The sequence below is a fragment of the Heloderma suspectum genome, chromosome 17 (assembly GCF_057233095.1).
Source record: "Heloderma suspectum isolate Gila_16-S chromosome 17, 16-S_ref, whole genome shotgun sequence".
In the NCBI taxonomy this organism is placed as follows: Eukaryota; Metazoa; Chordata; class Lepidosauria; order Squamata; family Helodermatidae; genus Heloderma; species Heloderma suspectum.
The window spans coordinates 13,122,728-13,138,948 of NC_139474.1; the positions used below are offsets into that span (position 1 = coordinate 13,122,728).

Consider the following 16,221-nt stretch of genomic DNA (forward strand, 5'->3'; position numbering starts at 1 on the left):
GGATGTTTCAGGCTTCAAGCCCTGGCCAGTGCGGCCAAAGGTCAGGAATGCTGGGAGGTGTAGCCTAAAGCATCTGGAGGGCACCAGCTTGGGAAAGATTGTTCTGTGGGGCGTGCTACTACTAAAAGTCTCGCCCACGCTCTTCTCCTGCCACATATCTAACAGTGGTAGGAGGAACAGTCCAGTCCAGCGGGCTTTCCCAACCTGCTATTGTCCACCTGTAGCCCAGTGCATCTGGAATAGTGCAGGGGTCTTGTGTGGAGAAGCAGTTCCTAAGGTACTTTAACCCCAAAACCTGGTCCCCAGGAACTGATGAGCCCAGAAAAACATTGCACGGCATTTGATGCTATGTTTTTCTTGTACTGGCAAAAGATGAGACCAAAAAAACCCCTGTCACTGCTGGGACAGCCTGGCTGCAGGAGTTCAAGCTGTCATGTGTTTTGTGGTCGGCAGGTGGCATCTTTTCCCCTGATACGGGGCCCACTGACACATCACAAGCTGACTGTGGGGCTCCGTCTCTTGTTCCAGCAGTCTGTAAGGGGGCAGTGATGGGGGGAGGCCCTCGGGAATGCACCTTGGTGCAAGGGAGTGTTGCACATTCAGTTGGATTTAATTTATTGACAGGCCGCTTTTCTATAGTGGACTATGCTCAAAGCATCAACTTCTCAAAATACGTCACGTTTGAAGAAGGGCGGTGTGGGGGAGACACCCCCATTTGTGAAATAGCATATTATCCACACATTCAGACGTGTTGCAATAAGCACAGGAGTGCCCCCCCCCCCCGACAACAAAAGACAACATTTTAAATTACAAGGGCCTTGGGGAAATACGAAGCGGAAGCATTCTGAGATCTGGGACACGCTGAAACCATGACATTTGCTCTTTCAAAATGCCGCTCCTGTTTCTGCCAGGGTCACTTCTCCAAAGGAGGCAGGGCCTCAAACGGCTGGCCTTGCTGAAAAGCAGGCAATATATCTTTTGAAGAACAGGTGTGCTTGACACACCTCTTTAGGTCAGCGAAAGTCTTTTCTCTCCGGTCCCTGGCCGCTGCATGAACAAATCATGGGGGATGCGCAGATGGATCAGTCCTGCAATAAGATGCGAGTTACTTGGAATCTTCATCATCTACTCTGTAAACTACGGATGGCAGGCACCAGTTGAATACCAGGAGAAGGGCCCTGATTCAGTGGTAGAGCATTGCTTTGCATGCGAAGGGTCTTGGGTTTGATCCCCCGGCATCTCCAGGTAGGCCTGGGAAAGACCCCAGGCCTGAAATCCTGGCAAACCATTGCTGATAGCCTCTAGGTAGCCCCCTAACCTGAAGCAAATAGTTGACTAGACCTTGCAATAAACCTAAATGCCAGCTGTGCGCATTAATACATTTTATTTCTCTCTTTATTACATTTCTATACCACCCCAAAGCCAAAGCTCTCTAGGCGGTTCACAACAATTAAAACCACAAAATGCATCATAAAATACAATATAAAATGTAAAAGCTTAAAACTACAATATAAAAGGACAAGCCACAATAAAAGCTAGCAGCAATGCAGAGATAACTGTTTTAGCTGGTCTAACTCTAAGGCAGCTTTCTATGTTCCTAGCAAGGGTGAGTTCCCTCCCCAGATTGTGCTTACCTGATTTTGAAAAGAGAGTCTTCTAAGCCTGGTTTGTACTTGAAGTTACATGGGGGTGCGGCCTTTACAAGCTGAAGAGGAAAGAAATCCTGTCCATGTGAACACATTGCAGATTCGGCGTTTGAGTTCCGCCTTGGCCAACTCGCAGTCTGCAGGAAGGGTCTCTGATCATGTGAAGTTTAACCAGAATATTAAACTTGAGAGCCTGTGTTGTGTCGTGGTTAGAGCGTTGGACTGGGACTCAAAAGACCCAGGTTCTAGTCCTTGCTCGGCCATGAAGCGCACTGCATGACTTTGGGCCAGTCACTGACTCTCAGCCTACCTAGCCTACCTCACAGGGTTATTGTGAGGATAATATGGAGAAGAGACCACGTATGCTACCTTGGGTTTCTTGGAAGAAGAATCTTGCTCCTGCCTTCCAGTGTACCAGCCAATGAGTGCAAAAGCATGGCTTTGACTGAGAAGCACTAGGCCGCTATTATTATTATTATTATTATTTTCATTGCTTCATTCATTCATTTTTATACCACCCAACAGCCAAACTTGGTGGTTCACAAAAATTACAACCACAAAATACAACATAAGAAAAAAAAACATAAATTGAGAGCCAGTGTAGTGGTTAGAGTATTGGACTGGGACTCAGGAGACCCGGGTTCAAGTCCCCACTCAAGCCATGAAGCTCACTGGGTGGTTTTGGGACAGTCACTGGCTCTCAGCCTAGCCTGCCTCACAGGTGTTGTGAGGATAAAATGGAGAGGAGGCCTATGTAAGCTGCCTTGAGCTCCTTAAAAGAGGAAAAACGGCGGGATATAAATGTAATAAATAAATCAGGTAAGATGAATTCAAGGACAGAGCTACTGCCGTGCCTGCCACTCCACTCACCCCCACCCCAAATGCCTCCCACAAACAAGCTGATGTTTCATTTCTCGGCAGGGGACAAATGAGCGTCCCATCCTCAATTGCCTCCTGTGGGCTCAGGTCACCCCAACCCCCAAAAGATGGCAGCGCAGCCATCTCTGTTCTTTGGAGCCCTGCTGGACCACTGGGCCAGAAACAAGGGTCTCATCTTTGGCCTGGCTGGCCTTGTTTGGTGCCACGGCTGCCGGTCATGCGTAGAGGCCTGATGTGATCCGGGGTGACGGCTTGGCTGATGAGCGCCAGGGGCTGGCCCCGTTTGGCACAGCCTTGTCGATAACCGGAACTGGCCTCGGTGGTGATGGGCCCCAGAGCAGGGAGACGCCAAGGTCACCACCAGAGAGATGAGGCGGGTACTTGGGGGGATGGCCGGCTGCACTGGGTGGGGGGAGTGCCTTGGAGAGGAGCAGGCTGCCCCCAGAGCAGACTCAAGATTGGGCCAGCCTCTCTCTGTCTGTATGTCTGTCTGTATCTCTCTCCCTCTGTGTATGTGTTTGTCTGTCCGTCCATGTGTGTTTCTGTCTCTGCATGTGTATGTGTGTGTCTCTATCTGTATTTATCTGCCTGTGTGTGTGTATGTGTATGTGCCTGTGTCTCTATGTGTTTGACTCTCTCTGTATTTATCTGCCTCTGTATGTGTGTGTCTGTCTCTCTTTGTGTATGTATGTGTCTCTGTGTCTCCCGCTTTGCATGCGTCTGTATCTCTCTGTCTCTTTGCCAGCCTGTGTGGTGTCTATGTGTGTTTGTGTCTCTCTGTCTCTGTGTGCGTCTGTGAGTCTGCATCTCTGTGTGTGTGTCTATACCTTATTTGAAAGTTCTCAATATTTTAATAGAATCCCATCCTCAACACCCCCCTCCCCAAGGTGCTGTTGCTTTGGAAAAACAAAGCAAGGGATGCTGGGTAGAGCGCCTCTTCAGACCACCTACACTTACAGGCCATCCCAGCACTCAAACAATTTGAGGTCTAACTCATATTAACCCACAGCATGTACAGTTTCCATGGGGGCAGGCTTTATTCATCTGTTGTAGCAGAAACAACAGGCAGTCCTGTTGTATCTTAAAAATAGTTGCGGCATAAGCTTTGTAAATTTCTGCAAAGTCTTTCTTTTCCTTTTTTAATTGCAGATGTACACAGATGTACCAGATGTACACAGCATTCCATATATATCCCCAGAGCTGCACTGGATATATCGAATAAAACTGGCCGAGAGGGCTCCTGGGCAATGCAGAGTATATTTCCATCACCACTGGGCTAACTACACAGTCGGGATTAGGAGAAAGGGCCTCCCAAACAGAGGGATATCCTGCCCCCTATTGTCTTAAAACCAGGGGTAGGCCACCTGTTGTCCTACAGATGTTTTGGACAAAAACTCCCAGAATCCCTGATCACTGGCCATGCTGGCTGTGTGTGTGTGTGTGGGGGGTTACTGGGAATTGTCCTTCAGCACATCTGGAGGGCACCAGATTGGGAAAGTCTGCTTTAACCTTTGGCAGACAAAAACAGCATGCATGTAAAGCTCCTGTTCCATGGATCATACCCACCAACCCTTTCCCTGTTCTTACACATAGCTAAAGCTCTCTTCTGCTTCCTCTTTGCTGTATTAGGTGGTTCAGCCTTAGCTTCTCCTCCCTCAATTTGAAATGCAACTTCTAGTACCCAAAAATTACCACCTCCTCCCTGAATTTGTCTATTTATTATCCATTTTTTATTAATGTTAATTCTCTAATCCCCTTCTAAAGCAGTCCAAGTCAGTGGCCATCGTAAGAGCAGCCGTGCTGGGTCAGACCAAGGGCCCATCCCACCCAGCATCCTGTCACTGTGGCCAACCAGCCGCCTGAGAGAAATTCACAGGTAGGACGAGTGCAACAGCACCCATGCTCCCCAGCAACTGGCGTACCTAGGCATCCAGCCTCTGATACTGGAATTAGCAAATAGCCATTAGGACTAGTAGCCACTGACAGCCTTCTCCTCCAGGAATGTGCTTAACACTCTTCTAAAGCCATCCAAAGTGTTGGCCATCGCTACATCTTCTGGTAGAGAGTTCCACAGTTTGACTCTGCCCTGGGTGAAGAAGCCCTTCCTTTTATCTCTCCTGAATCCCCTGCCAATCAGCTTCTTGGGAAGACCCCTTTGGGTTCTAGTTTTATGAGAGAGGGAGCAAAATCTCTCCCCACTTTCTCCACACCAGGCATCATTTTGTAGACCTCCATCATGTCTCCCCTTACTCGCCTTTTCTCCAAGTTAAACAACCCCAGCTGTTATAACCTTCTCTCATAGGGGAGATGCTCCAGCCCCTTGATCATTTTAGTTGCCCTTTTAGATGCTCCAGCCCCTTGATCATTTTAGTTGCCCTTTTCTGCCTAACATGAAATTTGCCTTTTTCACAGCAGCCGCACACTGGGTTGACAAATTTCATTGAGCTATCCACCACAACCCCAAGATCTCTTTCTTGGTCAGTCACTGTTAGCTCAGATCCCATCAGCATATATGTGAAGTTGGGGTTTTTTGCCTCAGTGCACAACTTCTTACGTCGCTACATCCTGGGATAGCGAGTTCCCCCATTCTGACTTTGTGCTTCCTTTTACTCTGTCCCCAACTTTCTGCAGAGACAGGGCCCTTCACTGCTCCTAGTGGCTGTCACCGTGCACCCCTCACCCTCTCCAGCCAGCTGCCCCCTTTCCCAAGGTCACTGGTGTGTACCCCCCGAAGCGTGCCCCATCGCTGCGGGGAAATCTCCATCAGCAGACGGGCCGAGGGATCAATCAGCTAGGACGAATCAGCGGAACAAGGCAGGCAGGGTGTGGGGGAGATAATTGAATGCGTGCTAATGAGATGCATTACAGCTGGAGAACGGCCGGGGTGAACCTAACGCTACAATCTTAGGCACGCTTGCCTAGAAGAAAGGCCTGTCAGATGCAGCGGAACTTGCTCCTGAACAGGGCCAGCTCCAGGGTTGAGGGGCAGTGGGGGGAGTGGAGAGAGAGAGAGAGCGAAAGAGGTGACACAGAGAGAGAAGGGTGTCCTGCCCGGGTTTGTCTCTGGCTCCAGCTGCCACCAGCATGCAGACCCCAGCAGATTATCAATGGTGTAGTGGTAAATTTTGAAGTTTAATTACATCATTACAGTGTGTGCATGTACCCTTTTTGTGAACCAACCAGAGAGCTTCAGCTATTGGACGGATTAAAGGTAAAGGTAAAGGTGTCCCCAGCCAGTTGTGTCCGACTCTAGGGGGTGGTGCTCATCTCCATTTCTAGGCCCAAGAGCCAGCGCTGTCCGAAGATGCTTCCGTGGTCATGTGGCCGGCATGACTGAACACCGTGGTGCACGGAACGCTGTTGCCTTTCCAGCCGAAGCGGTACCTATTTTTCTACTTGCACGGATTGGGCGGATTAGAAATGCACTAAATAAAATAAATAAGAAAAGGTCGCTCTGTTCATTTTCTCCATGCCAGGCATCATTTTATAAACCTCTAGGCCATGAGGCATTAGCTCAGTGCTACAGTACATGTTTTGCCTGCAAAAGGTCCCAGGCTGGATCTCCGGCTTCTCCAGGTAGGGCTGGAAGAAATTCCTGCCTGAAACCCTGCAGAGCTGCTGCTGGTCAGTGTTGATAATACTGGGCTAGATGGATCAAGTGTCTGACTCTGTATAAGGTAGTTTCTTCTTTTCCTATGAACAAGCAACCTGGTGCCCTCCAGATGTTTTGGACTACAGCTCCCATCAGCCCCAACCATAAGGCATTATGAGAGTTGTAGTCCAAAACATGTGGTTTCCCACCCCTACCCTGTGGTGTCCGCACCAGTTCCTCGACTTTTCCTCTAAACGAAAACGGCCCAAAGCAAGGTCCTCCTATCCGACAAACCTAGTTCTCCTAGCTGTGCCCTAGATCAGAGAGGAAAACAAGGCAAAATCAGCGGGGCCCTGAAAAGAAAGACACCCCGCCGCCTTCAGACACACACCAATCCTGGCCCTTGTGTCCGATGGAGAAACGGACGCAGTCCAGAACACAGCGTATTGACGTGAAATTGACAAGGCCCGGAGGCCTGCAAGCAGCCAGCGAGGAAAGAGGATCGAACGCTATTGATCAGGATAATTCGACTCCAAGGGCATCCAGCGGAGGGAGTAATTAATGGGAATGCATCCATGTGTGTGGTGGTGCTGAGGCCCATTGACCAGGAGACCCCCCCCTTGCGCCGGGGCTGGGGGGTGGGGGCAGCAGGATACGTTTATAAAGCGAGCCAGCGGCAAAGTAGCCCTCAGACTACGAAGATGTGCTGGGCGGGCCGGCTGGCCCTACACTCAGGTAAGGGCTTGGGAGCTCAGGAAGGCCTTGGCAGTGGAAAGACAAGGAAGGGGTGGGTAGAAGACACAGGGAGATCGCTCCAGGTTTCCCTAAATTGGCTCCCTCGTATGTCCAAAGCTGCCTTTGACCAGGTCACACAATTTATCCGTCTAGCCCACTTTTGTCTGCACTGACTAGCAGCAGATGCCCGGGGTTCCAGATGGGGATATTTCCCAGCCCTATCTGGAGACAGGTGCTCTGCCGCTGAGCTACCATGGCCTTTTCCGCAGCGCCAGAGGAAGCTGCTTTATACCGAGTCAGCCCTCGGTCCATCTAGCCCAAGTACTGTCGACACTGACTGGCAGCAGCTCTCCGGGGCTTCAGGTAGGGAGTCGTTTCCAGCCCTTCCTGGAGATCCCAGGGATCAAACCTGGGACCTTCTTGGTAGGGATGTCAGAGGAATCCGCAACGGAATCAAATGAGTCCGGGTTTCTATGAATCCAACCTTCAGATTCCGCAGCAGACTGGCTTTTCCTGAGTCACACAGATTCCGGTGTGTTTTTTGAAAACTTTTGGCAATGTTACATAAATTTAGTCGTAGAAATATAGGTAATTTTTAAAAAAACAGCCAAAAATGTGCATCTCCCCCCCCCCCATAGGCTAAAGCATGAAAATGCGCATTTTGGCATTTGCATATGCGAATTTGCACAAGAGCAAACTTGTGCAAATTTGTGAAATTGGGAAACATCCAGTTCCGTCAGTGAGTGGACGACAGAGTGAAAGGCACCTGATAATCCACGAAACTCAGACAGAACGGATTGTATAAAATCTATACATCCCTGCTTCTTCATGCCAAGCATCTACCACTGAATTGCAGCCAGATGCTAGACCTCATGGTTCTGAATATAGCACTGGTTTAAACGGGAGCATAGGAAACAGCCTTAGACCATTGGTCTATCCAGTCTTATTTATTTATTCAGTCCAGTGGGTCCAGTGTGGTCTGCTCCAGCTGGCATCTGAATTACACCTAGATGCCAGGAATGGAACCTGGACCCTCAGCCGGCGCTCTCAATTGAGCTCTGGCCCATTTACCTTTGCTGGTTCCTTGAGTTTTCTGGATGGAAGCTAAAATGGCCAAATAAGGGCATTGTTATCTAGGCATTGCCCCCGATTATCTTGGCCTCTGGGTTCCAACCACAGATGTTTAGGACTACAACTCCCATCAGCCCCGGCCAGCATGGGGCTGTAGCCCAAGGCATCTGGAGGGCACTGCGAACTAGTGAGGGTCGGCCTCACTACCCCCTGTCCACACCTGACTGCTGGGCAGAAGATGGAGAAGACACCCTACCTGGGCAGATCTGCACAACACACTTGGAGGGTGTATTCCATTTTTAATGGTCACGGCTCCCCGGGAGACTGGAGTTTGCAGAGGGTGCAAAGAACTCTCAGACACTGTGAGCTTCCCTCACAGAACTAGAGTTCCCAAGGTGATTTCTTCAAGTGGCTCCAGGAAGAAAGGCAGGGACAGACTGGGAGTAAGAAGAGCAACCTTTGCCCGTTCGCAAATGTTGCCAAATTCATGCACGTTAAAAGGTGACCATTTCTCTAACATCAGGCTTGTAAGCAGCTACTTACTTGGTCACTTGGGGCAACTAAGAATTGTTTCCAGATGACCAGGTGTGGAAACAAATATAACCTGGGGAAAGAGTTGTTCCCTGTCCCCCTGCTTTTCTCCCCTCTTGCCTTTCCTTCTGGAGATCGATGTGTTACAAATAATTGATAATGGTCAGTATTGACAATTGGGCTAGTAAAAACATCTGACGATTGGTAACTTGTGGCAATGATGGGTGTTAACGCCGCATACATCCGTGGGGTAGATTCTCCCGTGTATTGCTCTTTAGCCAAGATGTTGTATGGACGTTAAGGGTGGCTAATGCATGTTAAAAGGTATCTATCTGCAAGAAATGTGATTGTACCATTCTATTCTCTGCAGTGACCAGCCAGAGGCTTCTGGATGCTCATAAAGCAGGGCAGGAAGATGATGTCTTTCCCTGCTTGTTTGTCCTATCCTCAGTTTCTGGTATTCAGAAGTAGACTTCCTCCGAACATGGAGGTTCTATTTAACTATTGCAGCTGGTAGCTTTTCTCCATGAATCTGGCAGATCATTTTTTCAATAGCTGTCTAAGCTAGTAGCCATCACTACACCTTCTGTGACTGAATCATTCCATTCCTTCCTTCCGACAACCTCTAACACTGCAACCCTATGCATATCTACTCAGACGTAAGTCTCACAGAATTCAATGGGACTTGATCCATGGTAAGCATGCACACGATTGGAGCCTAAATCTGCTTCCTTCCCTTTCCGGTTTCTTCCCTCCTGTATCCCTTTTTCTTGCTGTTGTTGCTTATCTTCATTGTTAGAGCAAGCTGGTAAATTAAGTCCACAAGTTACCAGTCCTCAGATGTTTGTTACTAGCCCAATTGTCTATACCGACCATTATCAGTTTTTCTGGAATGCATTGATCTCCAGAAGGAAAGGCAAGAGGGGGGGAAAGCAGGGGGACAGGGACCAACTCTTTCCCCAGTTTGTTTTTATTTCCACACCTGCTCATCTGGAAACAATTCTTAGTCGCCCTAAGCAACCAAATAAGCAGCTGCTTACAAGCCTGATGTTAAAGAAATGGTCACCTTTTAATGTGCATGAATTCAGCAAAATCAATCTATGCAAACGAGCAAAGGTTGCTCCCCTTGTTCCCAGTCTGTTCCTCTTCCTGTGGTTATTCTGGCTCATGGGAGCCTTTAATTAGTGTGCACATGCACTTTTTCCCCACCACACACTGATATTCCCCAGGACACAGGAATTACTTTATGCTGTCTTGATGTTGGTTTTTTCTCCGTTTTTGCAGAGTACCCACCACTGTGGCTTCGTTGGCAGGTCCACCACACCTGGGCATACTTTACATCTGGCTCCCCTGTTTCTGTCTGATATGTTTGATATTAGGTTGTTCTACTGGGAAACCAACTAAATATCAAACATATTCTTACAGCGCCAGGGTTGTTTCGACGCCTATGTGGAGCACACCTTGAACTGACACCCAATCAATCCAGGCATCTTTAGCCTTGGGGGTTCTCTGTTAACCCAGCTCTAACAGATTATCCAAAACCCAGAGGTAACTTTGGGAGAAGTCCAGCTAGGTAACCCTTCTCTGGGACTCAAAAGCAAGACAGTACAGGTCCAGAATGAGGCTCAAAAGCGAGAGAATCCAGGTCTGTGCAGAGACTCTAAAGCGGGAAATTCCAGATCTGTGGTGGGACACTAAGGTGGGAGATTCGGGATCTGTGATGGGATACAAAAGTGGGAGATTCTGGGTCTGTGCAGGGAGACCAAAGCGAGAGACACTCGGCATGCGGAGGGACTGAAAAGCAGGAAACTTCAGGTCTTTGCAGGAACCCAAAAGCAGGAGACCCTGGGTCAATGAAGAGAGTCCAGGTCTGTGCAGGGACACAGAAGCAAGAGATGCCAGCTGTGCAAAGCGACTGAAAAGCAAGAGACTTGTGGTCTGTGCAGGGACTCAAAAAAGCAGCGGGCTCCAGGTCTGTGCGGGGACTCAAAAGCGAGACACTCCGGGTCTGTGCATTGGTGCTCCTTTCTGGAGAGGTACTTGATACCAAGGAGAGAAGGAAAAGCAGGCAATGTTATAGAGCTGGAAAGTGGGCGGAAAAGAGCCACAGAAATAATCAAAGGGCCAGAGCATATCCCCTACGAGGGAAGGTTACAATGTTTGGGGCTCATTAGCTTAAAAGGCAGGTAAGGAGGGAACACGATAGAAGTGAATAAAATGATGCATAGTGTGGAGAAAGTGGATAGGGAGACCGTCTTCCCCCCTCTCTCATAATTCTAGAAGCCAATGGGGCCATCCCATGAAGCTGAATGGTGGGAGATTCAGGAGAGATACAAGGAAAGCCTTCTTCACCCAGCACAGAGTTCAACAATGGAATTCACTACCACAAGATGTAGCGATGTCCACGAACGTGGGCGGCTTTAAAAGGAAATTAGATCCATTCACGGAGAAGGCTGTCAGTGGCTACTAGTCCCAATGTATTTAATGTTCATTTAAAGCATTTTTAGCTCGCCCTTCATCTTAAAAGGCAGGCAAAACAACTTACATACATTCAATAACCACAAGGCAGTCCCTGCCCTCGGGTCTAATCTAAAAGTCGTGACACACAAGGAAAAGGGGATGCAGAGGGAGGAGGAAAACAGCACACTCAGGGCCTAGTTCTTAGCATCACAGTTCTTATATGAACCGGCTGGGTTGGAAAGAGATTAGGCTGTATGAGGGAGTGGCCGCTGCTAGGTGACAGTTGGAAAGAGCCAGATGATGCTAATATGTCAACAGAGGCGATGGAATAGCCCTGCTTCTGTTCTTCCCCTCTGCTCTGCAGCCTGATGGAATGGCTACCTCTATATATTATGGGCTATACACCTTGATTAGAGGCAGTAAGCCATCCCATAATTGGCCACAGTGCTCTGTGGATGCAGAGAGAGGGCATTAACATAAGAAGCCCTCCCAACAGGCTGAGGCAGAGGGAGATGAGGTGGGAAGGATGGCCATTGTACAAGCCCTGCTAATACACCACGTGCTTTTTTCCCTCTTCCCGCCCCATCCCTTTATCCTTTTCTGCCGCATGGTTTTAGATTGTAAGCCTGCGGGCAGGGACCGTCTTGTTTTTATTGATTGCATGTAAGGTGCTCTGGGAGCCTTTTTGGCCGAGGAGCAGGACAAAATGCTTTAAATAAATAAATAGGAAGAACGGACGGACAGAAGGAAGCCAGCCAGCAAGCAAGCGCCCTGCTGGGTACATCAAAGGCCTATCTAATCCAGCATTCTGTTCCCAGAGTAGACAGCCAGATACCCCAGTGGGAAGCCCACAAGCAGGACATGAGTGCAAGAGCATCCTCCCACCCATGTTCCCCAGCAACTGGTATACACAGGCATACTGCTTCTGACACTGGAGGGAATATAGAGCCATCAGATAGGAACATAAGAAGCTGCCTTCTACTGAATCAGACACTGGGTCCATCTAGCCCAGTATTGTCCACTCTGCCTGGCAGCCATGGTTCTCCAGGGTGTCAGGCAGGAGTTTTTCCAGCCCTACCTGGAGTTGCTGGTGATTGAACCTGCGACCTTCCGCATGCAAAGCAGAGGCTTTTCCCACTGAGTGACAGCTCTTCCCCTTTTAAAGCCATCCAAATTGGTGCAGCTGTCACCGCATCTTGTGGTAGCGAATTCCATCACATAGCTAGGCGCGCGACCCTCTGCTACGCCCCCATTTGTTTATCGCTGCTTTAAAGTATTTACAACCCGCTTTTCCATATCAATGTGACAAGAGGCTTAGAGATTTTTAAAAACAAACCACATATAAAAGCAGTCCTAAACAAATCAGCACATTGGGAATCTGGCCTGCAGTGGCCAGAGATCAAAGAGCATGATGCTAAAACAGCAATCGGGTCACCGGAAGTCAAATTCAAACCATAGGAGCTTGCTAGTTGCTAGAAGGAAAAAAGCCAAACCAAACTCCTGCCCTAACAATGCCCACTCCCCATCTTTGGGTTTAGATTTCAGGACACCCATTACCTATGGCTCTGGACACTGGCAGCGATGTTGAAGCAAGTGGGCACATGTGTGAGGGGTGGGGAGAGCAGAGTTGGGATCTCAGCACCTGTTGAAGCTGAGATTGAGTAACAGAATGTAGGCGGCCTTGGATAAAAGTGGTAGAGTGCTCAATTCCTCCTAGCACGCCTCCCCCCCCTGCCCCGCCCCGGGCACAGCGGGTGGGGAGGGTGAGGAATTGTTCTCGGGCTATTTAAAGCAATAGGGTAGATAGCATGTCAGTGGAACAAAGAAACGAGGACAAGGTTTTGCTGGGAACATGGTTCCAGGCTGCTGACCTTAGCGGCCCAGTCTTGGGCTGGACCAACAATCCAGGCAGGAGGATGAGGTGGACAGAGGGGGGTACAGTCCTGAACAGGTAGAGTGTGGGCTGTACCACTTTGGACTTCAGGTGCATAGGGAGCAGTTGCATTGCTGAATGCACTTTTATGTTTAACAATGACAACCAGAACAAGAACAGGCAAAAAAACCCTTGCAAGGAGAAAAGTAGCACAGAGGGAAGAGGGCCGAGGAGGAACTGGTTTCCCTGCTGTGCTAGATTTCTGCACGCAAGGAGGTTTGTTTTGTTTTTACAAAACAAGAGCTGCGTTCAATAAAGGTGGTTCCCAGGTTATTCATTTATTGCACTGATACCTGTTCCTTCCTCCAAATTGCTTAGGGTACCACACATGGTCCTTTCTCTCCCCTCTCTGAAGTAGGTCAGGCTGAGAGAGAGTGACTGGCTCAAAGACACCCAGTGGGCTTCATACTGCCATGAGGATTTCAATCAGGGCATCTCCAGCCGTCACGTTACTTTAACCACTACACCACACCACTCACACATCATCTGAAATGGTATAGTTTGGTCGCTACCTCAGGAGCTGTTGGGCCTCAGTGAAGATCAACTCCAGCCTGACAGCTTTGGGACATGAAGAAGTGTGGTCAGTTCCGGCGGATGGATAAAGGGAGGTGTCCTCAGACAGGGTGTTCTCAGTAGCTAGTAGCCACCAGCCATCAAATGCCATTGAATAAGCACCTTTGAGTCATCTGTGCCCATTGAGAAGGTGGCTTTAGCCAACAGCTAAATCAGGCCTGGCTACAGGTTTTGGGGGTCCCTCGGCAAGCTATCCTTGGTGGGACCTCCCACTTCCCACTGGAGCCAGAGCTCTGGGCTTGTGCAGTCCACCCAACTTGCCACCTTAATTATGGCAGCCCCCCTCCCAACATCCACATATTGGGAGCAGGTTGGCACAGGGAAGATTGCAGGCTTCTGAGTTCTCCAGAACTTTTGGGCAGGCTGGGTGGTAAACAAAGCAAAACTGGAGTGGGGGTGGGAAGGCTGGTTGATGTTGAAGCCATCAAGTTTGCACCCAGGACTCTCCCAGCTGGGATGTAGAAACAAAACAACAATGGTTGATCCCCTGGCTTCGAAAATATAAAATCCAGTTGTTACCCGAATCCATCTCCATTCTTAGGCAAAACAAACAGCTTCTCCTTGGTCATAAGATAATGTATGTCATATTGTTGATATTGCTATCACCATCACTATTACATTTGTATTTGTTTGCCATTTGTCTCCATCACAAGAGCATCTGTGCTAAAATGAAGTCGCGCTTGCATCGCAAACTTAGACACACTTACAGGGAGTCAGGCCTACGAACGCAATCATGCTTACATTGGAGTTGATGTGACTAGGACTGCACTGGCCGTCCGTTAGGGAAAAGTGTTAGCAGCAGGTACGACCCATGCCAGGGCCGGTGTTGCTGCCAAGGCTGAGCCGTTGTGCCCAGACTACACCCAGCAATTAAATTACAGTTAATCACAGTTAGTTAGAGATCTGGGAGTGGCTGCCAAACCGTATGTTCTGGGCTTTCACCCAGAGATGGGCCTCCTCTTACGCCCTGGCGGCAGCAGCAGGTGAAAACCAGGGAGTGGGTGTTTCTCCAGCAGATTTGGAGGGAAACCCCGTGGTTTGCGGAAGTACCCAAAATGTACAAAATCTTGGAGGGGAGGTGAAACCTTAAGGGGGGACCCCACCCCAAATAGCCCAATAAAGACTGAGTGTATGTGGGAAATGTCTGGAGGAAGTCCATGCTGAACGAGACAGACCTTTGGTGTGATCCAGCATGGCTATCGTGATTGTTTGGGACAGAGCCTCTGTGTTTAGATGCAGTCTACCTCTGAGCACCAAATGCTGGACCAGATGGGCCTTTGGTCTGATCTAGCAGGGGCTCTTCTTTTACTGCAGTGATAAGTTCAAGTTACCATACAGGTAGACTCGGAAACTGCCTGGGGTGGCACAACCAAAAGGATGCCTGACGTATCTCTGTTGTTATATTGCTTCTGAAACGGCCGGCCTGCTGCAGAAATGAGTGCGTGTGTGTACCTCAGATCCGCTTGCAATGTTTAGGTGACAACGCCAGTAGATAACACGAAGGACACAATCTGAACCAGGTAATTCCCATAAGCCGCCCCCGGGAGAGTGATTTATCAAGGGCAGGCACCAGAAAATATGGACAGCCGCTGGTATAAAGGGGGATTATCTCAGGTGCTTCAAGACAGCTGGAGCGCCTCACTTTCCCCTCAATCCAGGTATGCCGCAGGTGCGGGGTCCCGGCACGCCCCTGGCTGCTTTGGCCTGAGTAGGCCTTTTCCCTGGGGGATCCCGTCCGCAACACGCGGTCCAGCCCTTCGTCCTTGCGGCCTGACCCACGCTGGGGTGAATGGCAGGAGAACCCCGCAGTCGTAGCTGGGCCCACAGGTCTCCGCTCTGTCTCACTTGCCTTCCGCCACAGCAGAGGGCCGCACATGGCATGGCGCACTGAACCGGCTTCTTGCACCTGGCAGGCTGCGAAAGGATAAGAGGAGGGGGCTGCTGGCTGGATGGCGCGCGGGGGGGGGGCTTTGCTGGAACAAAGCAGCAGCACACCCCGCTGTGGGGTTTCTATTAGTGGCGCCCAGCTGTCCCCCGGGGAGCCCAAATATGGGCAGCGCTCATCACGGAGCAAGAATCTCCCACGGCCCCAGGCCAGGACAATGGAGGGCCATTTCGGGCGCGCGGCGCGGCGCCCCCCCGCCCCGAGTGGCGGCCCCTCCCGGCCACCTGGCAGCCAGGGCGACTACAAAAGGGCCGGGGCCGCGAGGCAGGAGCGCGCTCTCCCCGAGGAAGCAGCGAGCCTCCCGCCGCCCGCGCCGGACGCCAGCTCTCCCCCGGGCCCGGCCGCTCGCCCCGACTGCCGCCGCCATGGAGGCCATCAAGAAGAAGATGCAGATGCTCAAGCTGGACAAGGAGAACGCCCTGGACCGGGCGGAGCAGGCCGAGGCTGAGCAGAAGCAAGCCGAGGAGAGGAGCAAGCAGGTGGGGCGGAGGCGCGGGGCGCCTGGGCGAAGATCCCCCAGCCCGGCCTTCCCCAGTCTGGCGCCCCCCCGCCAGTTGTGTGGGATCACCACTCCCATCATCCCCAGCCGCCGCCAGCCAGCACGGCGCGCCTGCTGGCTGTGGGTGATGGGAGAGGCAGTCCAAGACATCCAGAAGGCACCCGTTTGGGGAAGGCTCTCCTGGCCTTGTGCTTTAGTCCGTCCGCGACTGGGGAGTCCTGGGTTCAAATTCTCACTCGGTCATAGAATTTCCCAGATGACCTTGAGTTGGTCAGCCTCTCTCTTTTTCCCAGCCTGCCTGTCCTACCTTGCAAGGCCGTTGTGTGGATAAAGTATACATGTGAGTGCGTGCGTGTG

General features: G+C 50.4%; 1 protein-coding gene across 4 annotated transcripts in view; it reads left to right on the forward strand.

Moving 5' to 3' along the window:
• Positions 1-15,534: 15,534 nt before the first annotated feature.
• TPM3 (tropomyosin 3) overlaps positions 15,535-16,221 on the forward strand; it is a 72,232-nt gene continuing 71,545 nt past the window's right edge. Inside the window, exon 1 of one of the 4 annotated variants that reach the window (XM_084824263.1) lies at positions 15,535-15,844. In XM_084824263.1, coding sequence (XP_084680389.1) covers positions 15,731-15,844 — 114 coding nt within the window. In that variant the 5' untranslated portion in view covers positions 15,535-15,730. The remainder of the gene's footprint in view (positions 15,845-16,221) is intronic. The other 3 variants (XM_084824262.1, XM_084824261.1, XM_084824260.1) reach the window with 3 other exon arrangements.